Source organism: Sus scrofa, chromosome X (assembly GCF_000003025.6).
Source record: "Sus scrofa isolate TJ Tabasco breed Duroc chromosome X, Sscrofa11.1, whole genome shotgun sequence".
In the NCBI taxonomy this organism is placed as follows: Eukaryota; Metazoa; Chordata; class Mammalia; order Artiodactyla; family Suidae; genus Sus; species Sus scrofa.
The window spans coordinates 53751628-53778654 of NC_010461.5; the positions used below are offsets into that span (position 1 = coordinate 53751628).

General features: G+C 39.3%; 1 protein-coding gene across 3 annotated transcripts in view; it reads left to right on the forward strand.

Moving 5' to 3' along the window:
• AR (androgen receptor) overlaps positions 1–27027 on the forward strand; it is a 197666-nt gene that overhangs the window by 142515 nt on the left and 28124 nt on the right. For 2 of the 3 annotated variants that reach the window (XM_013986227.2, NM_214314.2), the window contains 2 exon segments: positions 6232–6348; positions 26118–26405. In XM_013986227.2, coding sequence (XP_013841681.1) covers positions 6232–6348; positions 26118–26405 — 405 coding nt within the window. 3 annotated transcript variants of the gene reach the window in all.

Below are 27027 nucleotides of genomic sequence, written 5' to 3' on the forward strand. Positions count from 1 at the left end.
AGAGGGTTACTAGACTTAGTGTGGTGCTTAAATCCTAATGTATATGAATGTCGAATCACTATGTTGTACACCTGAAAATAATATAATTCCTCATGTCAGTTATAGTGTAATAAAAAGGGGATAAACTATGAACAACAAATACACACATAAATAAATAATAAAAATAAATTGATGCAACAGAATGAATACAGTTGAAATACTGATCCATGGTTGGTTGAATCTGCAGATGTGAAACACATGACTATGGAGGGTTCACTGTATTCACTGTTTAAATAATGCTGCATTGAACTACTTTTTGTGCTTAACTTACTGTTTTCTTATAAAACGTTCCAAAAGTACAGTTACTGATTGAAGGTTACATGAATTTAATTTTTTTAGATATATTGCAAAGTTACCCACTAACAATCCCTCTTCACTGGCAACTAGTATTGTTTACCAGCCTTATTTGTGAAAATGAAGTCTTATTTAATTTGTATTTCTATGATTACTAATAAAATTGAAATTGCCCCATTTTCATGTGCTTATTGATCTTTTGTATTTTTTCTTTTAATTGCCTCTTCATATCTGTTACCCATTTTTTGTTGTACAGTTCATCTTTATATATCAAGGAAATTAACCACTTCTTTTCCATACTTAAAACCAATATGTACTTTTTAATTTGTAGTTATCTTTAAATGTTATTATTATGCTTCTTTCACATAAGAAAGTTTAAATGTTTTATAGTCAAGACTATAATAATTTTCACTCATGTTTTCTTTATTGTCAATGTTTTAAAAATCTCTTTTGTACCTTCAAAAGTTTAAAACTGTTCACTTACACTTTCTAACAATATGTCAATAATTCCTTTTTATTTTTGGTTTTTTTCATCGAGGTATTTAATCCATCTGGATTTTATTTTGGTTTCAACTAGTAATTTAACTTTATTATCTTTTCTAAATGAGTATCCAGTTGTTCTGACACTATTTAGTGAATAAATCATCCCTTCTTTACTGATTTAGAGTTATGTACTACACATGCAGTGTTTGTTTTTGGCTTTTCTGGTCCCTTCCACTGATCAGACTATGCTGGAGTCAATACCAAACTCTTGTAATTATTATGGCATTATATTACTTTAAGATGTGGTATATATACACAATGGAATACTACTCAGCCATAACAAAGAACGACATAATGCCATTTGCAGCAACATGGATGGAACTAGAGAATCTCATCCTGAGTGAAATGAGCCAGAAAGACAAAGGCAAATACCATATGATATCACTTATAACTGGAACCTAATATCCAGCACAAATGAAAATCTCCTCAGAAAAGAAAATCATGGACTTGGAGAAAAGACTTGTGGCTGCCTGATGGGAGGGGGAGGGAGCCTGGCCTTATCAGACACAATTTAGAATAGATTTACAAGGAGATCCTGCTGAATAGCATTGAGAACTTTGTCTAGATCCTCATGTTGCAACAGAAGAAAGGGTGGGGGAAAAATGTAATTGTAATGTATACATGTAAGGATAACCTGACCCCCTTGCGGTACAGTGGGAAAATAAAAAAAAAAAAAAATTTAAATGTCTGCCAGGAAAAGTCTCACTACTCTGCTTTTTCAAAAATATCTTGACAGTATCTCACATTGTATTCCTTTAGATAAAATTTGGGGTTATTCTTTCAAGATTTTGTTTGGGTTGGTTTAAATTTATAGATTTTATTAAGGAAAAAACAACAGGTGTCCTTGTGTATTGCATCTTCCCATCCAGGAACACTACATCTTTCCATTTAATTCCAGTCTTCTCTTCTGTACCTCAATAAAGATTTTTTAGTTTTGTTCATATAAACCCTGCACTAACATTCTATTTGTAAAATTATGAGAATTTCTACATTCTTCAGTCTTCTCTATAGGTGCATAATAAAGATGATAACTCAAACCTCTTTTCATTTACATCAGGCAGTGCCACAGATGGTGGGTAACTCCACTAACTTAACTTCTCTGCTTCAAATGGGCTTTTTCACAATGAGAAAATTAAAAGAAACCTAACCAAACATTGACCTCAATTCAATACTATATGGCAGCACCAGCGTGGCTCTCAAAAAACAATTGAGATTGAGAGTCTCTGGAGAAAATATCTGAAGGCTATCCCATGACCTCTGTACCTGCTGGAGCTTTGAATCATACTTAAGGTTTATGATAGAAGAATAGAACCATGAAGAAATATGCAGAACACTAGTGGACAATCAAGAATTTTAGAGCCCTCTAGCATATAGAGGACCCTGTGTTAGCTCACGTGACATTCACAGGAGTACATAGTTTGAGCTGTTCTAAGACAGTTATCAAGAATTTAAATGTGTGATCTGTTTGCAGTTCTAGAGTGTGGACTTACCTCTTTCAAGATGGGAGAGGGTTTTTGTATTTTGTCAGAGAGTTCACGTTTTTTATGAGACTGATTGTAGGTTGTTGATATAATTTTGTTGTTAGAGGTCAACAGTGTCAAAGAGCCAGGTGTAACATTTGTAACATCTGAGGAGGAGGAGATAGGAGTTTGTGCTCTTTGTGTTAATTATTGTCACCTTGGCTACAGCATGGGAACAGAGGACCTTCTAGGACCATCTTGTAGCAGACCCAGATCCCACTTACATGTTTATTTTGTCAACTGAGAAGGCAACCACAGGTCCATACACTTACTAGACATGAACAGAGATCCTTAAAATCCTCAAAGGGCCAGTCTTGAGACTATGCCCATCTACACCATCTCTCCATTAGATGCACTTGGCAGATTTTGTGCTGACTCTACCACCAATTTACTCTGACTTAGGGCATGTCACTTCAAAACTTACATCAATTTTCATAACTGAGGAGACAAGCACAACATTGGGACATTTTCAGAAGGCTTTTGAAGTCATTTACATACCAAAGATTATGTATTTCTAATTAGACCCAAAGAGTCAGAGCTATAAGGATATAGATACTGAGTTTCCTGGAAAGAAGAGCCTTGTAACAGAGTACAGAAATTAAGTGAGCTGTAAGTCAAGAAAGGGTGAGATAAAAATGCTGCAGAGGGCATTCAAGCTTTGTGTGGAGTACTAAGGATGGTGTGACCAAACAGTGTTTAAAATTCTAATATGTGAGATTCATAGCCTTATGAACAACAGTGTGGAGCAAACAGACACTATGGTGCCAGGCAAGTCAATTTCATCTTAATGAGCATCATTTGCTTTAGCTATATAACAGGGTATATAGTAATCTCTGTTATACTTAATTTGTACAAGATTGATTGTTGTTAACTTTTGCAAGCTGATCAAATTGGAAGGATTTTTAAAAATTTGCGTTATTATATTTTATATTTTAATCTATTGTTATTACTATAGGTTATATTCAATATATAGTTTAAATTTATTTATTTATTTGCTTTTTAGGACCTCACCTGTGGCATACGGAAATTCCTGAGCTAGGGTTCGAATCGGAGCTACAGCTGCCAACCTATGCCACAGCTGCCAGCCTATGCCACAGCCACAGCGATGCCAGATCCAATTCGCATCCATGACCTACACCACAGCTTGCAGTAATGCCAGATCCTTAACCCACTGAGCAAGACTGCATCCTAATGGATACTAGTTGGGTTCGTGTCTGCTGAGCCACAATGGGAACTCCAATAAAAAGTGTATAATATAGTAGAGTGTAAATATAACCTTTATGTGCACTGGAAAACCAAAAATTCATGTGACTCCCTTTATTGGCATATTAACTTTATTGCCGTGGTCTGGATCCACACCTGCAGTATCTCCAAGGTATGCCTGTAGTCTTGAGGACTGTAGTAGTACTGATACTGTGGGGGTGTCCCAGTTCTAGAACATACATAGCACTGGAAATGAACTCACTGGAATTAGATATAGGACTTGCCTTCTAGGAGTCAACACCCAAAAGCTGTATGGCAGTCATCCTTTCTGTGCACCGTCCTCAGTTTGCTATACAAAGAAGCTGTTAGCAAGTTATGTGTTCTACTTATACTCATGAAATTCTGTGGTATGGTAGAAAGAATATTGGCCTAGTGGCCTTAATTTTTTCATCCGTGAGTGAAGGTGATAATGGTTCATACCTCAAAGCACTGTTGAAGTGGTTCATTTGAATAGCATATGTAAACCCCTTCACACAGGCCTTGTTCATAGTAAGTGCCTATTAAGTAGTAATTTTCTTCCTTCAGGGGCCCCTGTTTCAGTGTCCATCAGGCACATCACTTCCCCAGAACCTGTGCTTGGAATGAGAGCGTTGTACCAGGATGATTTTTAACAATCCCTTCAAATCCAGTCCTTTAACAAAGGAAAGTTAAAGGGGGAGGAGGGAGGAAGGGAGGAAATAAAAGGAAAATTTTTCTAACTTGGTTACACAGAATCTCCTATATAAAATAACCAACTACAATAGGTGAGTTTTCTGTGACTGGTATATATACTTTAAGCTGAGTGAATGGAGAGGAAAGCTGGGTTATGTCAAAATTTATTTTTTTCCCTGATATCAAATAGCAGTTGCTCTCCAATTTTTATTCCTTTTCTATACCACAAAAATCCTTCCTCTACCAAAAGAAGCCTTCCTAGAACCCTCAGCCTATACCATAAAGTAATAACTGGGAGTAAGTGGGAGAAAAAATACAAAGGACTTGCAGAAAGAAAGGGGTGAGGTGAGGGGATGCACAAGCTCAGCTAGAGGCAGGGCCACCAGCATAAGTTCTATGTGTTTCCAAGTGTCAGGGTATGTATCACTGTCTATTTCTGCTTGTGACTCTATATGCCTCTGGATCTCTCTGTTCCACTTGAGTATTCATTTTGCCAATGTTTATTGATGGCCTACTCTGTGCCAGGCCTGTGCTAGGAGCAAGGGGACAAAATGTTGAATAAAATATGTGTTTTTGAGTGACCTCCATGTCTTTTCTTTGAACAGCTATAATCCTAAGTATATCTGAGTCTGAGAATGTGTGTGGTGTGTTTGTGTTTGTATGTTTCTGTGTATCTGTCACAACTTCAGGTGTGCATGACAATGACTGATTTTCTTCTGCTAGCTTCAGTGGACGGACTTTCATTTGCTGTGATTCACTTTCCAAACAGTAGGCTTTATCACTGTTTGATTTTTATAACCTGTAGGATTTGGGTCATTATAATCACTAGCATTTTTAAAACAATTAAAAATCATATGGATTTCTATATTATAGAAGGTTTGTATGTACTTGTATTAAGAAAAAGAAGCATCTTATTAGTTCAAGTTTGATCCTGAGCATGATTACAGAAGTCAGGAGGAGGGAACATTGCCTGAGTCCAAGTCACTGCTATGCCATGCTAAGAGAGTGACAATTTCCATCATAATTTTCTCATGGGCATTCTTGGCTTTTAGTAAAGAGCATCCTATTTAAAAACTTGTGGTTTCTAAGGGGGAGGAAGTGGGATGGACTGGGAATCTGGGGTTAATAGATGCAAACTACTGCTGTTGGGATGGATAAGCAATGAGATCCTGCTGTATAGCACTGGGAACTATATCTAGTCACTTATGATGGAGCATGATGGAGGATAATGTGAGAAAAATAATGTATATATATATATACATATATATATATATATATATATATATATATATAGGTGTGATGGGCTCACTTTGTTGCACAGTAGAAAATTGACAGAGCACTGTAAATCATGTATAATGGAAAAATAAAAATCGTTTAAAAATGAGTAATCCTAGGAGTTCCCGTCGTGGCGCAGTGGTTAACGAATCTGACTAGGAACCATGAGGTTGCGGGTTCAGTCCCTTCCCTTGCTCAGTGGGTTAACGATCCGGTGTTGCCATGAGCTGTGGTGTAGGTTGCAGACGTGGCTCGGATCCTGCATTGCTGTTGCTCTGGCGTAGGCCGGTGGCTACAGCTCCGATTGGACCCCTAGCCTGGGAACCTTCATATGCTGCGGGAGCAGCCCAAGAAATAGCTAAAAAGACAAAAAAAAAAAAATGAGTAATCCTAATAAAGGAGGTATCAGTAACTCCCAAATTGTTCATTCCTATGAAAATCACCTATGAAAACCAAACAATATAGCATTACATTAAACCAGGCTGATTTAATAGTTATCTTCTTTGTGATCAAATTGGGATCATTCTCTATCCACTTCTCTCATATGGCAGGATATATCTTTATACCTTTTCTGACTAGAAATACTTCCAGAAAGATTCTGTAAACACATTGACAGGGCTGTCTACTCTTATATTTGTTCCCCCAGGGAAACAGAAGTACCTGTGTGCCAGCAGAAATGATTGCACCATTGATAAATTCCGAAGGAAAAATTGTCCATCTTGTCGCCTCCGGAAATGCTATGAAGCAGGGATGACACTGGGAGGTACGATACTTATCTTTCTCTTTCTCCTTCCCCCTTTACTTTCCTCATTCTCTCATTCTCTCTTTAAACCAGATTTCCCTCTTTGATGCTTCCAAGGAGGCCAGTCATGCTCTAGATACAGGCTGACCCCTTCATATCCAACGTAGCCATCAGCCAGCTGGAGCTTTTCTTTATCTTAACCATGCCACACCGCACTGTGGGGCTCAGCATAGGAACAGGAGGTGTGGAGCAGGGATCAGGACCCATGAGAGGGTGAGTGAGTGTGGACTTGACTATGAAGGGTTTCCTAGGGGACATAATGGTACTAGCCTTATGTTGTTAAATGGTGGCTAGGATGAGAGAACTAAGGAATTCAGAACAATCACAGGTGCAGGATGACCGAGGCACAGGCTGGCCCTGAACACCCAGCAATATCCTTCAGTTAGCTACTGCCTATGAAGTGGGGCTGGCCACCTGGAATGAGAATCTGCTTTTCTTTGGAGCCTATTACTAGGCTGCCAAACATAGCCAATTTCCTATCCCACATCTCCCAGGGATGAACAGGCCTTTTAATCATTTTCTTTTCTTTGCAAATCTATTGACCATTTCCAAAAGGATTTTTTTTTCAGTTGCTGCTCTGTGACTGAAATGAAGATACAGCTCTTTAAAGGCAATTCCCCATCATAATGCTCTCTGTCCTCTAGTCTGTGTCTGCCATGATTGTTGTCACCATTTCAGAAAGGTTTGGCTGACACTTAGAGTTTACCCCTTCAAATCCCTCATTTCTTCATGTTTACATATACCCAGTGCCAGGGTCCCTTCTACTACCTGCTGCTTCCAAAAAGATGCACCGTTCATGATAAAACAAGCTCATTAGTCTACTTTGATTTGGAAATTTGAAGAAAGGCAAGCCTTTTTCTGAATGCCTAAAACCGTAGCCTCATACCTGATTACATATTATCAGCCTGGAAAACCCAAGTGCCTAGAATCCTGCCCTCTTATCTCCCCCTCTCAAGGCTGATTTAGAGCACTTGTTATCATCGGCTTTTTACAAGGTGCTCAGTACCTTGTCTTCCTATGTGCATATTTATAGAAATTAATTTTCTAACCATGTGTGGGTTTTCATGTGGATAGCTGTATTGTCCCCTCCTCACAGGCCAGTAGTAGTCTTTAAAGAGACTGAAGTACTAAAATTGAATTGACCCAGACTTAATTTAAGACAGTTTTAACAGAAGCATCTCAAATAGTGTCTAGTCCTCCTAGACACTGCAGGCCGATGCTCTGTGAGTGGTTTTCCAGGCAACTACGGCAGATAAGATTCAAATATCTGATAAAAGCCAGCTTTGTTTTTCTTTGCTTGGATTACTCCAGAGAAATCCTACAATTGTGGTATACAGTGGGGAGGAAGAAACAGGACTGGAGGTGGAGGGATAGTGCAGAAGGACAGCTAGGAAAGGTGATAAAGGAGTTGACAAAATGATGGTGTTCTCCATATGAATGTTGTAACAACATTCATGAGGGTGTCGTCCCCCCATGTTGAGGGTTCTGATACACTCAACTCTCAATTATTTAGCCCTCTCTAAGAGATGGGAGCTCCCAGTTTGAGAACCCATTAGTTTTCCATCTACTGATATGAGTTGCAAGCCCACTTTGATACAGGTAATGTTTAATGGTAACAAAAGTCTTCATAACATTTGGGTCCAAATCCTAAAATTTGTTTCATGAATCAGCCAACATCTTGCACTATAAAGCAAACTGTGACATGATTACAGTGAACCTCTTTTGGAAAGAAGTCAGTGTATAACAGTTTCACTATTTCATATAGCAGTCCAGCATAAATCTGTAAATTACTTTCTTGAAGAGAATGGTATAGTAAGTTTTCAAATTGACATACTAGACAGAGTCCTCAAATTTGAATGGGCATGGCAAATACAATGAAAATAAACTGAGAAGTGTGGTGGTTGCTTTGGTTTCAGTTCCGTTTCTACATTTACTGAGTGTCTACTGTGTTCAAGGCATCATGCTGGGCAATAGAGTTTCAGAATGGCAAACTTCAAAGAGGCATTCACAAGATACAAGGAATCTTGATAAATGGTCTTTCTTTGGAGTCAGGTAGACCTAGGTTAAAGGGCCAGTCAGCTTCAGTATTCACTGTGCCCCCTCTAACCTTCAATTTCTTCATCTGTAATTTAGACATGCCACTCTTACAGTTATAATGGAAATCAGATGGCACAATGAATGTGAACATACTTGCTAAATGACAAAGTGCTAGACAGATGTGAGAGCTTATTATGACATTAAGGTCACTAGCAATTTAGCTGGTAAGGTTGTTCATGCACTTCTCAGTCAGCTTTATCACTGAGTTATTTGGCATGCCCTGTAATATGTAATAGCTCCAACAGGCAGATCATCCCCAGAAGTCACTCTTGGTCATGTCATACCAAAAGTACCATCAAGATCCTTCTTGGGGAGTTCCCACCATGGCTCAGCAATAACAAACCCAACTAGTATCCATGAGGACATGGGTTCAATCCACAGCCTCACTCAGTGGGTTAAGGATCTGGCATTGCTATGAGCTGTGGTGTAGGCCAGCAGTTGCAGCTCCAATTCAGCCCCTAGCCTGGGAACTTCCATATGGCGTGGGTGTGACCCTAAAAGGGAATTATATATTATGTTTGAGTACTATGTCAGTAAAAACCCAAGTGTTTATCTATTAGACACCATAATTTGAAAAACTCCATTTTGCTTAACTTTTTTCCACATTCCCTACTTCTCTGCTGCAAACCCATCCTGACTTTATTTTTAACTTGCAAATTCAATGTATACTACACCTTTACTCAAACAATGGAAAAAGAAAGCAAGTGTCAATAATGGTAGTCTTTCTGAATACTCCTTTTGCATAAAATATGGATATAGCATCAACATTTTGATCAGCTTGAAGGAAAATTTGTATAATTTTGTCTTATTTCCCCATAATTCCATTCAAAATTGTATACTATATTCCAAAATGGCAACTAAGAATGTGGCCTTGGTCAAGTCCCTTCTCCCCTCTGGGGCTCAGTTTTCTCATCATAAAAATGAGGCAGTGGGCTTCAGCAAAGACCTTTTAAGCACTACCATTTTGAGATTATTTGTATAAGGTTAAGCTGTATCAGCCCCCTTTTTTTCTATTGTCTATCTGCTATCCCAGAAGTATAGATAGTCTATACTTGAGTGCTTTGACTTGCATAGTAATTTTAGCTACCTCAGGTCATCCCTAAGTAAGATATATCATGTGTCTAGACTGTATGGATAGGTTATTGACAGAGTGGAGGGCAGAAGTTCTGTTTTAGTAGCTTAGAGGAGCTGGCACTCTGCAGCTGATGGCTGCTTGGTCTTGATGTCTCAATGTCTCTAATCTGGCATTCTCTATAGTGTTTGGCAATGGGATCTCCTTAGCTCAGAGATGTTTAAAATACATACCTTTTCCCTTTGTGCTTCTAGAGCTATCCACCTGTTGATTCTTCTTTTCTTAGAAGCTTTTGGTATTTCTGAAAGGATCCCAGAGATGGTTGTATTCCCAGAGTGTTTCCCTTAAAGACTACCTCCAGGCTGTCAACTGCCATTTACAACAAGAATAGGCCTTTAGTTGAATATAATTAATTTCTGGCTACTTAAAAAAAAAAACACATGCTGCTAATTGCTTCAATAAACTAACCTCCTTGCTTGCTTTTCATTTAAGAAAATTATTAAAAATATAACTGTCCAGAGAAGCACCTTCTCTCTGGTGAATCAACTGCTGCTTTTTTTTACAATTCATAATTAGAATAAATGCACAGCCATCTCTCACTTTTATCTGCATTTCCCAAAGATATACTCCCAGTTTCCAAGATGAGACAAGAAATAAAGAATTACCTTTACCTGCCACCTTCTTCCCTGACCCTTCCTTCCTTCCCATTTTCTCTCCTATTCCTCCCAAAACATTATTTCTTTCTATGTTATGCAACTCTTGAGTTCTAAGCTTTTAGTACATGACATTGGTCCCTTCTTACTCCCTCCTCTCTTGAACCACGGAAGATGGTAGGCCTTTTAGGAATTTCAGGTTGCAGCCAAACCTCAGAAGAGGAGAAGAAACATAGACCCCCAGAGAATGTGAGAATTTGAGGTGTGCAGCATTTTTTTCAGAGGTTACTCTAGCATATTTGAAAAGTCTTTTTCCTACTAGGAGACTGAACTCTACATCTATGACTTAAAACTGGTAACATATCTGCAAGTTTTAACAACCTCCACGATTCTCTAGGTAGAGAGTGTCCTGATCTGATGTTGCCACGGACACTATGAACATCCTTGTCACTTCCAGTGTCGAAAACAGCTTTGATGCCAGCTCTTTCTTCGTTCTCCATGCTTAAGAGCAGCCCAGCATTGCTGCTTCTGGATCACATGCCCTGGATGTAAGAGCTGAAATACCATCATGGCATGGTTTTTCAAGAGAAAATTTTCACAGCATTTCTTCACCCACCTATCAATCCATTTATCCTTCCAGCCAGTCAACTAGCAAGCCATTTCATCTTTCCATACATTCACTCATCTGTTTATCCATTTAGCGAATATTCACTGAGCATCAACTATGTGCCAGACACTGTGGTAGGCATTTGGGGGGAGCATAGATGAATAAGATACAGTCCCTGCCCTCAGAAAGTTAAACAAGGGGACACAGTGATAATTAATATGCTTCAACCTTAAAGGATAAATAGGAAATGACTGGGAAGAAGTTGAATGAGGTGGAAGGGAAAGGACATTGAAGGCAAATATCACAGTTTGGATAAAGGCACAGAGAAATTTTTTAAAATGCATTGAGGTTTTTAGAAATAGAAAGTGTTTAATATGGCCATATCTACAGAAATATGGAAGGTAAGCAGAAACCAAATTGAAAATATACTTGGTTATCATGCTCAAATATTCAAACTTCAGGTAGTTGAAGAGCTATGACATGGCTCATGTTCACTCATCATTTTGTTTATTTGCATGTTTACTTGTTTTTAAAGAGGATTAGTGGCAGCATGAATATTGTATAATGATGGCTTAAATTTTATAAAAAGAGATAATTGGCCAGGTAGAATCAGCAAGAGAAATTTTTAGCATCAATTAAAAAAAAAAACCTAGGATTACAGTCTTGGTTCCTGAGGTTAGTTGCCTCCATTTCAATTAATGCCTACCAGTGCTGACCATGTGCATAAGTCCTTCCATTGTACAAGTTGTTGCCTTGCTTTAGGCCAATGCTGTCTGGTGCGGGTTCTGAGAAAAATAGTTATGTGATAAGGACCATGAAAAAGGATTTTTGTGGTCAAATAAGTTAGGAAAACCTGTGTATTATAGTGTTCATCAGGGAGATTTACAGTACATGTTAGCTTATCATAGACCTTGGAAAGTATTACAATAAAGTAACCTGAGGAGGTGAGGTTGGTAACTCAGGATTCCCAAATTTAATTCAAGCACAGAAACTTTGTTTCACATGATACTTCTTAATATCCTACAAAACCACTATTTTATAGAATACTCTTTGGAAAACTTGGTTATAGAGAAATACTCCAGTGTATAGGAAGATTATATCCCTAGCCCAGGTCATCCATTTTATAGATGTATATATCTACATGTGTATTGCTCACCAGGAGAATCAATCAAGAATGATTTCATGACCAAGAGCAGACCATCCTTATCACACCTCAGTAGTATGCATCAGAGGCTACTATGAACTCTAAACCATGTTTGGTCTGTAGTATTATTGTCACAAAGGATAGGATATAATTCAGGTCAAAGCCCAAGTTATTATTATTATTATTGTTTTTTGTCTTTTTAGGGCCGTACCCATGGCATATGGAGGTTCCCAGGCTACACGTGGAATTGGAGCTGTAGCTGCTGGCCTACGCCACAGCCACAGTAATGCAGGATCCCAGCCGCATCTGCAGGCTACACCATAGCTCATGGCAATGTGGGATCCTTAACCCACTGAGCAAGGCCAGGGATCGAACCTGCATCCTCATGGATGCTAGTCAGATCCATTTCCACTGAGCCATGATGGGAAATTCCCAAAGCCCAAGTTATCTTAGGGCCACAGGTACATATTCCTGATCCAAGGAGCATGCAGAATGTATTAGTTCTGGGAAATATAATGACTTTGAGCATCATCAAAAAATCATGCTCAAAGAGTGATCACTAAATATTTTGGATATCTAGGCATTCTGCCCTAAGGTTTTACAGTCCTTTTGTATATTTTCTGACCAGCATACCAACATCCACTCAGAACCTCATCATTGTACTACCACATACACTCATTGATCAACTAGGAGGCCTAGAAATCACAGATTTGTAGAATTTGAGTCCCAGTGCCCTCCCAATGATTGAATCCCCTCTAAACTCTGTTTAGCAAGCAGCAGAGTATAATAAAGAATTAACAATGTGGAACTCATTTAATGAGATTTCCTCCCTTCTACTTTGACTGTGTAAATTAGAGCCCTAAAACATCTCCAGGTTGGAGATACAAGCAATAAGTCTCAATTCTGCGAAGTGCTACTCCCCACACAAATTTCTCAGATCTGAGTGCTCTCTACAGATCTGCATAACTGAGACATGCACAGAGGAGTAGAATTACTCTATAAATTTTGACATCAACACTATGACATGTGGCTCAGCACTACAATTTCTGGGGTTTGGGTTTTTTTGTTTTTGTTTTTAGTTTTAAAATGTACTGTGTATAGTGGAAATACAATGATTGAGTAGGATACAGACAGGCCTTGTTTCTTTTTTCTTTTTTTTTTTATTTTCCCACTGTACAGCAAGGGGGTCAGGTTATCCTTGCATGTATACATTGCAATTACATTTTTCCCCCCACCCTTTCTTCTGTTGCAACATGAGTATCTAGACATAGTTCTCAATGCTATTCAGCAGGATCTCCTTGTAAATCTATTCTAGGTTGTGTCTGATAAGCCCAAGCTCCCGATGCCTCCCACTCCCTCCCCCTCCCATCAGGCAGCCACAAGTCTCTTCTCCAAGTCCATGATTTTCTTTTCTGAGGAAAGGTTCGTTTGTGCTGGATATTAGATTCCAGTTATAAGTGATATCATATGGTATTTGTCTTTGTCTTTCTGGCTCATTTCACTCAGTATGAGATTCTCTAGTTCCATCCATGTTGCTGCAAATGGCATTATGTCATCCTTTTTTATGGCTGAGTAGTATTCCATTGTGTATATATACCACTTCTTCCGAATCCAATCATCTGTCGATGGACATTTGGATTGTTTCCATGTCCTGGCTATTGTGAATAGTCCCGGTTCTGTCACTTACTATCTTGATGACCTTGGGTAAATCATTAGATCTCTCTGAGCCTCAGTTTCCCAAATTCAATTCACCCTTGAATCAACCCTTGTAATCTGTCCTCCAAGGCCAATGTCACCCTCCTCCAATTAGTTACATAACATAATCGATGACATATTGGAGAAAAAAAGGTGTATTTCTCTCTGTAATTATAGTTATCAAGTGAACTTATATATGGAGAGACCAGAGACTGTATGTTTTAATTCCACCAAACCAAATTATCTAGGAGAATGTATATTTGCTGTAGTCTGTCTCTGAATATTTACTTTTCAAGAACTATATAGTTAGAGGTATAATTTTCTCTAATCATCAAAATTGATGATACCTCATACCTGGTACTTGACTAAGTAGCTCACTGGTAAAATTTCCACTTAAAATCCTTGAGTTTTTAAAGTGTAATAGCAGTAGAAGGTTTTACTATTGTTTACTTTTGCTGCAAATGCTCCAAATTCCCTCAGTTGCTTTTGAGAGAGTAAAATGATGTCATAGGCAATATTTTTCTAAGGCAGTATGTGGAAAGCTAAGAGTACACAGCCACAAATGGTCATGTATTTTACAAATATAACAATTTGGAAAAAAGTTTCATTTGAGCTGATAACATAATTTTTTTGTATGAAAACATTTTTCTTTTGGTTTGAGAAGAGTGACTACCACATGCTGTTATAAATTAGAGAATGTATGCCTTAAGATGAACAAAAGTGTTTAGAATATTTTCTTATTGTCCTGAACTTATACATAGACAGTTTACCCGAGCACAATGATTTTTTAGAGACTTTTTTTACATCCTTTAGGATCGCGCTTATATGAATTAGAACTAAGGGGGAAAATACACAGCCAGCCATAAACTAGTAGAGCCTTCAAATTGTCTATTCGTGATATTTCCATAACAACAGATATCTAGAAAGTAAACTGCAAATGGCATCACTACTGTGGCTCACCTCTTTTGGAATCAAGTTCCATTTTCTTCAGTATGTTCAATCCTTGCTACACTTTTTAGATCTCTTAAGCAAGCCATAGAAAGGTATTTCCTTCCCCCATTTAATAACCCATCGAACCAGTGGTTCTGTTGCTGAAGTGAAAATTGATTATTGAGGGACATTTCAGACTTCTAGCAGTCAGAAATTTAAAAAAAGGTAAGCACCAATCCTGAAAAAATCACCTGCAGAAAACTTGGACTGGCATTTGGAACTAAAAAGAAAATCTGGATCTTGACCAAAACAAAAGGTCACCAGCCTGGGCCTGCACAGTGTGGTATATCATGCTGGCCGCAGTGAAAACGAAAGAGACTGAGGATTCTCCCCAGGGTAGAAAATGAGGCATGGAAGCTTTGATTAGTGGACTGTTAGGCATACAGACATTAATTTTGAAGCATTCTCATGTCCAAGCTGAGTAATAATGCTTTTAATATTATGGGATATTTTGGCTGCTGCAAGAAATTCAGAAGACCAAATGGGGAGTCTTTGTTGGCCACTAATGAGACGGTTAAATTCCACCTCCCTTCTCTTCCTCCACAGCCTTTCCCCCCAACCACAACCATAAACTAATTCTTGCCCACTGTGTACCAAGAGGCACATACAAACACATATATAAGCTCTTTAGTATATTCATCAGCAAAGCAAAAAAGAAAAGGGGGGAAAACCAAATCTCCAAGTAAAGAATTTTCGATTTCCCAGTCTCATTTCTATATTATAGGTAGGTAGGAAATGAGAAAAGGCAACCCCTAGTCCAAAATGGCAGCTACCCCCCTCTCCCTAATTCTGCATGCTGCCTCCTATGTCAGAGGATCTGACTCAAGTATCTGATTATGGGGCCTGCTACATGCTAGTCCATCTTTAAGTTGCTACTTTCACCAGTGTCTCTCTTTCATATTAGGAAAATTCCAGTTTGGATATTGCAAGCATCTCATAATGACCAGACATTAAAGAAAGGCTGACCTGCCTCATTCAAAATGAGGGTTCTAGAGCACTCCAGTAGATATCCTGGAAACATCTGGAATCTGAAGCTTAAGGCTTTAAACCCTTGCTTCTCAACAGAGACTCTCATGTTGGGTCTGGGGGCTACTCTCTTAGTTATTGGCTCCTCTCAGAGGAATTGATGTTGCTTCCCTACCTCACAGGGATGTTGTGAGGACTAACTCTAGAAGCAGTAGCAGTTACCATTCATGTAGCCATGAGTGTCATGAGTTGTTGTTTTCTGTAATATGACTTAGCGCTAGCAGAGTGCTTTTTGATTGTTCTTGATTGTATATGATGACATCAACCACTGACTCAAGTGGGTGCAGTGAAGCTCTGGCTCAGTTTTATGGTGCTGCTGGGAAGAAGCTCTGCTGATGGGACTCAAGGTGCTGCCTTGAACAAAATGCCATTGTGCTTATCTGAGGATCTTATGGCCATTTTCACTTGGTTATTAGGTAGTTCATAAGTTTCCGCTTACCACCATTTTTTTCTGGACCACTGCCAGGGATCTAGATCTTAACCTCATGTTCCATCATTTGAGCTGAAGGTTGTAGCTGATCCATAGAAGTTCAGTAAACAAGGAATAGATTTCTGACTTTCCTTGTGGAACACCCCCAAGAAGCCAACCAACACCTCTCTTAAAACAAAGCAGGAGACTAGAGTCAGACATTTCTTTTCTCCTTATTCCCAAAGTTAATATGACACTGCTTTTAGAAGTACACACACATTTGAACTTTCCATAAAGCAGGAGGAATGCAAAATCCAAGAACCAGTGCCTACTTCTCTTGTGTTCTATTGAAGTTTTGGTGGAAATAAAAGTGGACAAGACTTTACCTCTTACTTCTAGTTTTAGTGCCCCACACTGGTCAGTCACATCATACACATGCTTCTTAATCAAATGTGAGGCCTGTTCTTTCCCAAGCCAGCCTCAAACTTTGCATCAATGTAAGAGGAGAGTCACTTAGAGTGTGTAATATCTTACTATGCTCTGTCTCTGCTTCAGAGCCTTCATATTTAAATTAGTCTTTGAGGCCAGGGGTAGACAAATATGAGAGTCAGAAGCACTCTTCCAACCTTGCCTGGGGCCTACATTTTCCACCCAAGTCCTTCTCCTCACTCTTCACACACACACACACACACACACACACACACACACACACACACACATACTTCTTTCTTCCCCTGACTCAGCAACATTCTGGAGAAAAGCCAAGGAAGGGCTTCAAGGAAGGAGGGGAGTTTCCCCCTCCTCAGGGCAGAATTTTAATCTCCAGGCCAACAAGAGTTTCCCTAATGTGGATTGAAAGTCTAATGTGGTTTATTTTTTAACTGCTTTCTATTTGTTTGAATGTTGCATATTTCTGCTAGTGAATTTTCCCTTAATAAAGCCATTAATACACCCATGGTATTTTCTTATTTACAACAGACTGACAGAATTAATGCTGTTAACATTGGGCCTTTTTTTCTTTTTCTTTTTCTTTTTTTTTCCTCTCGTTTGCTTTCCAGGTCATGCTGACCTGTTCAGCTTGGACTGTTTCACATTTGTTTTTAATGTCAGTTTAAATGTAATTGTAAAAGCATGTATGCTCTAAATTCATGTAGTTACTTTTTCCAGTGGAAAAGCCTGGTATGCAAAAGCATTTCCAGGCTTTGCAGTTTCACATGAGCAGGTTTTTGGTAATGACCTTGTGCCCCTCACCCAGGATGGCATCTGGACAGTGAGCCTCTTTCTTCTGGCTCAGTAGTCAGAGAGAGTAGACTTGGAAATAGTTTATGCCAGATCCTGTGCTTTGGCAAGGATATGCAGCATTGCATGTCATTCTATTATTAATTACATTTACTCCTCCATGAACTAAAAGCCATTAGACTAAATAGTCCAACATAAACCTTGAAAGATAAAATTTGATATTCCTTTCTATAGCTATTCTTCTGACTCAGAATTGGGACTGAGAGGAGAATGGGGGCATGGGCAGAAGGACCAAGGAGGCTTCTTGCCTGAGAGAATTTGGTCTACACTTATTTGTGTACACTTAGACTTGGATGCACCCCCTACTAATATTTCACTCCATGCCTGCCAAGAACTGGCTCTGTTCCCTGTCTCTTATCCCTGTCCTAGTTCTTCCTCACTCATCTCCAACTAATCCTTCTCCCAACTAACATGCTACTCTAGCTGATAAAATTGAAAGAGCACTGCACTGGAAGTCAGGATACCTGGTTCTCATTCTTGCTCTGCTACTATGTAGCTGTGTGACCTTGGGCAAGACTTAGCTTTGGCCTTCAGTCTACTCATCTTTAAAGTAGGAATTAGTTTCAGTGGGCAAAGAAGAGATAGACAACAGCTGGGGGCTTCAAACATTTTCTTGGCAATGGAATCTTTGCTTCAAATAAAATATGATGCAGAGTCCCAAATGAAAATAGAGAAGAAAGCACTGCTTTGAAAGAACTTGGGGTTATTGGAGCCACATGCTCAGGCCCACTTTGTCTCTTCTCAGGGGCCCTTAAAGAAACTTGCAAAATCCTTCTGTCTCCATTACTGTACTAAATTGATATCTGGAGAAACTTCTAATTTGATTCTCTTTCCATATTGATTTCAATTGCTGTGAAAACCCTATATGTTTCATCAGTTAGCTTTTTCAGAGAGAAATTCAGCTGCTGGAGATAAAAGGAATGACATGGAATAATGTGGGGCAACTATCAAGAAAGAGTAAGAAGCATCATTTATTGACCCACAGGATTTACTCTGTGCTAAGCATCTTACATGTATTCTCTTAGTGAAAAATTAAAACAACTCTGTGAGGTAAATCCTATTATTAGGATTCTAAAACCTGTCAGTTTGACCCTCAACTTTTGTTTGGCTTGAGACCAGTTGCCCAAGATGGAAGGCAATACTCCTTATAGATTGCCACTCTAAAGAGTTTTTAAGAATGTTTTCTAGCTAGAGATCCAGTCTTCGGCCTGATCATTGACATACCCTTTTATAGAATTCAGAGTACGTTCACTGATATCATCTCACTTTCTCCTAATAATAACCCTATGCAGTAGTCAGGGCAGATGTGAAAGCTGAAGTGTAACAGAAATCAAGGGATATGTTCAATGTCAGACATCCCATATGATTCTGAATACCACTACCAATAATAAAAAGCTTTTATTATGAATAATATTTTAGAACTTTTATATCATTACATTCTGCCTCCTTGAATTCAATGAAAATTTTCACCATGCTACAGTCTTGGAGGGTTCTTCTGGTGGCATAGAATCTTTCCTCTACCACCACAGTATCTATATTCCTCATTAACAACCTTATTAATTTGGTACTAGTTACCTATCCCCACTTTACAGATGAGGAAATTGAGGTACAGAGGGGCTCGAGAGTAACACAGCTAGTGAACAATAGAGTCAGGGTTAACAGTGTGACAGTCTGGCTGTAGATTATTTGCAGTTAACTACTACCCTTTATACATATATCAATAAAATAGAGAAAAAGAAGGAAAAAGATGTTCTGGAGATCATATAGTGAACTCCCCTGGATCCTAGTCCAGTGTTCTTCTGAACTTCTAAGCCTGAAGTTGTACAGTGAGATCCCCTGACTCTAATCCTAGTGGATGGAAAGATGGCTCGCATGATTTAAGCCAGAGGCCACAAACTAGCTTTCCGCAGGCCAAAATTGACTTGCAGAATTCTGTTTGTTCAGCACAAACTTAGACTGCCCCTAGGCAGGGCATCAATCACATTCACTGTCCCTAGCCCATCCTATTTATGTTCGCTAGGCTGTTGTAACGCATTTATGTATCTCCCTGACTAGTGAAGGTATTTGAGTTCATGACCCATAGATTTAAGCATTATAATATATAAGCACCTGCATACACACATACTTATAAACATTCACATGAATAAAGCCTAGTTTGGTTTCACGCATAATTTGCAGCTCTGTACAAAGTGTAGTTTTATGTTTAGTTAGCATTTAGTATTACATTTAAGACCCAAATTCAGCTCTATAGGAAGTTCTGTGTTGAAGATGCTCAGTTACCTTCTCATTTCATAATGTCACTCTTTCCTTCCCTCTCTGCCATATTTGATTCTGTGTTAATCCTGCTGTCCCATGCCTGAGTTTGGTCTCTTGCCATTCACTCTCTACTCTTTAGGAATGAATGATGAATGGAGAATGAAGAATCATTTTGGAGGGCTCACTATGTGCAAGACGTTCTCTCTCATTTAGTTCTCATAAGATTCCTAAGAAATGGGTGGTGGCACCCCCATTTTACAAAGGAAGAAATGAAATGAGAGCTAAGCAATGGGCTCAAAGTTATTAAGCTAGTAATTGATGGAATTGGGATTTGAACCCAAGATTGTCTGATTCCAAAGCCTATCATATTGCCCACACCACACTTTTGTAAGGAAAGTATATTAGTTTTCCACTGCTGCTTAAGAAATTACCTTGAATTTAGTACCCAGTTATCAGCTCACAGTTTTGTTAGTCAAAAGTCTGACACAGCATGACTGGATTTTCAGCTCAGTGTCTCACAAGGATGATATAAAACTATTGGCCAGACTGCATTCTAATCTGGAGCTCACAATCCTCTTCCAAGCCCACATGATTATGGGAGGATTCAGTTCCTTGAAGTTGTAGGGTTAAGGTTTCTGTTTCCTTGCTGGCTGTCAGTCAGAGGCTCCTCTCAGTTCCCAGAGGATGCCCTCATTCTTTGCCATGTAGACCTCTCTGCTTTCAAAGCCTATAACAGAGAATTTTCCTTTTGTTGAATCCCACTGACTCCGTGGATTTCTTAGCAGAAAGAGCCCAATATCTTTTAAAGTTTATCTGATTAGGTCAGGCCCATCAAGGATAACCACCCTTAAAATTCAACTGACTTGTGACCTTAATTACATCTGCCTAATCGTTTCACAACAGCACCTATATTAGTGTTTGACTAAATAACTAAAAGAAAGTGCGCATACACCAGGGGTTTGGGAATGTGGGTAGCCATCTTGTGCCTAACTACCACAAGAAGTGATTCTTTCATACTTTAAACTCCATGGTGAAATGTGAGGAAGAGAAACATCCTTGACCTTAGGGAGAGTGACTCGAACTTTCTGTTACTTTGGAAACTTTATCTAACCTTACCTGCCCTCTGCCCATGAATGAGAAAATCTGCGTCTTGATGTGGCAAGGAATGAGGCTGTAATAGTGCCTAAGGGTCATAGTGGCTATAGAAGCTACAGATTAATCACATCTACTTCTCCTGAGAGATATACTATTGAACCTGATTTGAAAAATCTTTCTCTTGTGCTGTAGAGACAGACAGCCCACATAGGGATTTAATGCCATTAGGCTGAAAAGTGAGTTCTCCATAGGATCCAGGCATCATTTCAAGAGTTACAATCTCCTAAAGATCAGGTACAGACAAGAAAGTACCTTCCTTTCTTGTCACTGCTTTGACCTGCATTTGAAAGACAGGGAAGGTATGCAAAAGCAACTCACATAGCATTGGAACTAGTCGCCTTTACTGTCCCCTTTTATCCTGGCTTTACCACTCAATTTGATCAAACCAATGGGTCTCTGCCATAACACAGGGGGCTAGCAAACCTGTACCTCACATGAAAGAGTTAGATCTGATTCTGGGGCTCAGGTGCAGGATACAGGAGGGTGTGGGGGCGGCCTTCATGGATGAAAACAAGGCCTTGGGCATTGAGTAACAGCTGAGACTAGCAAGCCTCATTGTCCAGCATTCCAAGTCGTCTAGCAACATGCTGGCCTCTGCTGCAAAGAGAGAACAGAGGATCCTCCAACAGAATGAATGGAATCTGATTTCAATTATGTTCAGTACAGTCACCCTCTTCAGGCAGAGAGGCCAGAACACCTGGTGCAACTTGGGCCACTGTGGCCACAGGGACAGCACGTTACCGTTACCCAGGTCCTGGAGGCAAGTGGGAATGTGGCTAGCCAAGTTTTCATTAGCACTATGTAGAGAAGGGGAATTATTTTTATGCTGATGGATTCTCCCCACAGTCTCTGCACATATTGATCTTGCTTGTAATGAGTTTGCTTAGGTCCATGAGTCATCACTCCACTGAGATCTGAGTCATGGGTGGGAGAGTCGAGGTGACAGAGCGTACCTCTCTGATTGCACCAGCACCAACTTCTCTGTGTGTCCTTCCACCTTTTAGAAAAGCCCACACATTCATCTATATACAATTCATTTAGATAATTTTCTTCTTTATTAATATCATGATTTGGGCATGACAAATGGGACAGCTGCTCCACTCTAAATTAATAGCACTATTCCTTAGAACTTCGTAAGATGAAATAAATGTTCTATATCTGTGTTGTCCACTGTAGCAGCCACATGTCACGTGTGGCTTTTGAGCATTTGAACTTTGGCTAGTGAGACTAAGGAGTTATATTTTAAATTTTATTTAATTTTAATTAATTTTAATTTAAGTAGCCGCATGTGTCTAATGGCTGCTGTGTTGGACAGTTCATATACAAGAGGAGCTCAGAGATGCAGTTACTGAGATGGAGTAGAAAAGAGTCTAAAAGAGAGCTGATATGGCACAGGGAACTCTAGATTAGGAATAAGAGCTCCAGTTGTAGTCTCAGCTCTGCCACTAGGTGACCTTGATCACTCTGGCTGCAGCCTCCCCATCTTTGACTTGAAATTTTGGATTAACAATATTTAGGCCTGAAATAATGGCTAGGGCCTGAATTGAAATTTGGGATACAGATGAGTTTTAGGAAAAAAATTTTTTAATTTATTTTTTATTGTTATTTCCCTCAACACACTTTTTTTTCCCCACTGTACAGCATGGGGACCCAGCTACACACACGTATACATAATTTTTTCTCCCATTGTCATGCTTCATTGTAAGTATCTAGACATAGTTCTCAGTACTACACAGCAGGATCTCATTTCTAATCCATTACAAGAGCAATAGTTTGTATCTGTTAACCCCGAGCTCCCAATCCATTCCGCTCCCTCTCCCTTCCCCCAGGCAACCACAAGTCTATTCTCCAAGTCCATGATTTTCTTTTCTGTGGAAAGGTTCATTTGTTCTGTTTACTAGATACCAGATATGAGTGATATCATATGGTATTTGTCTTTGTCTTTCTGACTTATTTCACTCAGTGTGAGAGTCTCTAGTTCCATCCATGTTGCTGCAAATGGCATTACTTCATTCTTTTTTATGGCTGAGTAGTATCTCATTGTGTATATATACCACATCTTCCTAATCTAGTTGTCTGTTAATGGACATTTGGGTTGTTTCCATGTCTTGGCTATTGTGAATAGTGCTGCAGTGAACAAGCGGGTGCATGTGTCTTTTTTAAGGAAAGTTTTGTCTGGATATATGCCCAAGAGTGGGATTCCTGGGTCGTATGGAAGTTCTATGGATAGATTTCTAAGGTATCTCCAAACTGTTCTCCATAGTGGCTGTACCAGTTTACATTCCCACCAACTGTGCAGGAGGGTTCCTTTTCTCCACACCCCCTCTAGCACTTGTTATTTGTGGACTTATTAATGATGGTCATTCTTACTGGTATGAGGTGGTACCTCATGGTAGTTTTGATTTGCATTTCTTTAATAAGCAGAAATGTTGAGCATTTTTCATTTTAAATATTACATGAATGCTTTCTAGGAGTATATGTATGTGTGTATTTATGTGCACATGCACCGCAGAGACAGGGAGGCAGTAAAGCATTAATTTCAGTCCACCAGAGTTCCCACCATTTCTCCTACAAACACACACACACACACACACACACACACACACACACACACACACACACCTGTGTAGACACTGAAGGTGTATTAATTCTGTGACCCCCTGGTTGAGATGAGTTCTAAGGACCCTATTTTGTCATGCTGTGAATCTTTAAACCACTATAGTACCCAAACTTTTTTCTACTTTGGGTAAGTAAGTGGAGTATTCTCAAAGCTTCCTGCCTCTTCCCTTATGGATTTGTTGTTAGTTACTGAAGTTTAGAGTCAAGGGTAGTAGTGAAAACCAGGGAGTGTATTACCCTAGTCCCACTCCTCAGCTTTGCTATTCAGCTAGAAGTAGGGTTTAGGGCTTTAGACTCCTTGGGAAGGCAGCATGATATAGTAGCAAGAACTTTAGCTTCATAGTCAGCAGACTGGGTTACGATTACTAGGTTTTGTTTCTTGATAGCTGTGTTACCTCAACTTACTCAGTTACCAAATAGGAAATGTTCCTCACCTCATAAGATCCTTGTGAAATTAAATGATGTTTTTAAGAAGTGTGGTGTATAGAATTTTCAGAAAAAAATAAATATCCGTATATCTCTTAGTTGCCTCAAGCTTAGGGCTAATTACATCTCTGTCCTCTCCCAGTCCAAGAGAGGGACTACATGATCTGGCAACTTCTGAGCTCAAGGCCAGAAAGTTCCATTGATGGGGTCTACCTCTAGAAACTGTACCAGGGGGAGCATATTCAGTAGGCACTGCCAGTCTGTGAAGCTACCTACAAGAATCCATGTCAGCAGTGGGTTCACTGGATAACAAGATATAGTGGTGGCCAGGCCACTAGCTCTGGGACAAGATGAGCTTACCCCTGCCCATACCTTCTAGCTTGTGCCCTTGATGGGAGATGGGAGGTGGGAGTTGACAGTGGGTGTGCATATCTCCTTATTACTGACTGTGCCCAAGCCTTGCAGAAATGATTGCTGGACAAGGTCATCTTGAACTCTGTGTTGACTTTCCAAGCTCCTTTGTTATTTTACCCTGAGTTCTTCTCTGTACTCCTCTTGCACCACCAATCCCCCTATTTTCTCCTCCTCTACCCTAGCTGTTGATCCAAACGTGTGATTCATTCTTTCACTGATTTACTGAATTGCAGTATGATTGGAGTTTGCATTGCAGGACTTATTTTTCTAATTAGAGCTGAAAATCAGCTCCAGATAAGTATCTTTTTCTGCATGAGCCAGAAACAGATCAGCATCAGGTCTTGTTGTATTCATCCATTAAAATTGAGCAATCAGCTTCTCTCTTTGTTTTGTACCTTTTAAAATGTATTATTATTATTATTATTTTAAAGGGATTAGAGATAAAGTGGTTTATGGCCTGCTCTGGTGCAACTGCCTATGCTAGACCTCAGAGTTATAATCTTTTCAATTATTTATATTTCTGCCTATATAAATGCTAAGGAAAATAGCACAAAGTAAACATCTCAATGCCCAAGCACCTCTAAATTGTGTGCATGAGAGCATGAGGGGAGGATGGTTTTTAAGGTTTGAGTTTTAGATTATTGTTGTTGTTTTAAATAATGTTATTTCTATAATCATTTTAATGGCTGCTTCCTAGCATGATTTTCATTTTTGGGGCAGATTATAGAGGCAGCGATGTTGTGTTATTTCTTTGATACCACTGAGGATTTCAGACTTCAGCTTCCCCCTCTCCCTTTTACTAGAATCAATATGTGTGTTACAATGTATGCTCAACTGTGAGTGTAAATGTCTGACAATACCTGAAGCTGTTATAGTGGTCAAGTGGGAAATGCAGCAACACCAGAAACTTTTCATTCATTGACTGAAAAGTGGGATTATAGAACAAGTCTAGTCCTTCTTCAACAAATCTGCCTTTCTAGTCCCCTACACTAGCAATCTGCTAGACATGCTAGACATAGACACAAGTACATCATTTACTTGATTTAAAACATTCTGTATTTGCATTTCACCTATGAGACAAAGCTCAAATTTCTCAATATGATTGATATACATGCTCCTTTAAAGTCAGGCTTCATCTTTGCTTTCAACCTTATAAATAGCCACTCTCCCTACACAAACAATATACCCTCCAGCCACACTGGTCTATAACTTTTTCCCCTAAACATTCGGCACTTTTGTTTATGATCTTTCCATCCCTCTCTGCTTGCTGAAATCACTACTCTTCAAGGTCCGGGTCAAATGTCACCATAAGCATTTCCCTGACCCTAACTCTCCAGAGAGATTGTTATATTCCTCTTTTTTTTTACACCCCTGTTGTAATGTTCACCAGTTGTACAGTTTTTAATTTTTAGAATTTTTAGTGGCATTTATTTCTCCCCTAACAAACTGGGTTACGCTTATGCCCTTTTTTGCCACAAAGAAGCAAAGCCCTAATTGTGGATGTTTCTTGAATGAATGAGTGAATCATGAATTCATTAGTAAATGATTTAATTGAAGGTCCAAGATATGAGTACTGGGGACTGCATTTAGGCATAGCCCAATCCAAGGATATACTAGGTCTGTCTGGCAAGGAGGTCAGGGAGAAAGCAGGATACGAAAGTTTGAATTTAGTAGGAATTTAGAATGATATATCATTCATGTAACCAGTGTTTAAACTGAGCACTTGCCCTTAAAGGAGTTTAGAGTCTATGATCAATGGGAATGAATATCCTTATTTTCTTTGCTCAGGTAGCTTTTCTAACAGGGTAGCTGTGCTATGTGTTTTTGGCCACTGATAATAAATCTAAGTTTACCTTCCTTCCCAATAGCTCGGAAACTGAAGAAACTTGGTAATCTGAAACTACAAGAGGAAGGGGAGGCTTCCAGTGCCACCAGCCCCACTGAGGAGCCAGCCCAGAAGCTGACAGTGTCACATATTGAAGGCTATGAGTGTCAGCCCATCTTTCTGAATGTCCTAGAAGCCATTGAGCCAGGCGTAGTGTGTGCCGGACATGACAACAACCAGCCTGACTCCTTTGCGGCCTTGCTTTCTAGCCTCAATGAACTAGGCGAAAGACAGCTTGTACATGTGGTCAAGTGGGCCAAGGCTTTGCCTGGTAAGGAAAGTGGGGGCACGGGATATGGGAGATCATATTTATTGAATGCACCTATGGACCAAACACCATGTCTGTTCCTTTCTTGCCCTTTAACTCATGTAGTCCTCACCATAACCTTCTTGGGGGAAGAGATTGGTATAATCCCTACATTAAACATAAGGAAATTCAGAAATCAAAGAGAAGAGTAGCATTAGTGAGTATCCCATATGCCTCACATCAGCACACAGAAACCATGTTTCCACGTTCAACCCGCAGACATAGTCAGCATTTCCTCATGATCACATAGCCATACCTTTATATGCCTTAAGATACTCTTCTGCATGCACACACACAAGCTCATCCTAAAGATAATCTTGAGCCTGACTGATATTCTGTCTTCAATATTTCTTAGGATCCATACCACAGGAGTTCTTATAAATATGGTATGGTAGTAGGTGTCAGAACACTTAGGTTCTAGTCTTAGCTCTGCTGGTAACTCACTGTGTAATCCCTTCCCTTTCTGGGTCCCAGTTTTTCCATCTGGATAATGTATGAAAAGTGGTTTGGACTGAACTGATTGTTTTCCAATTTTACTTCAAGTAACTCTTGGTGCTCTTTAAACTACCTTATGATCATAGTGGCA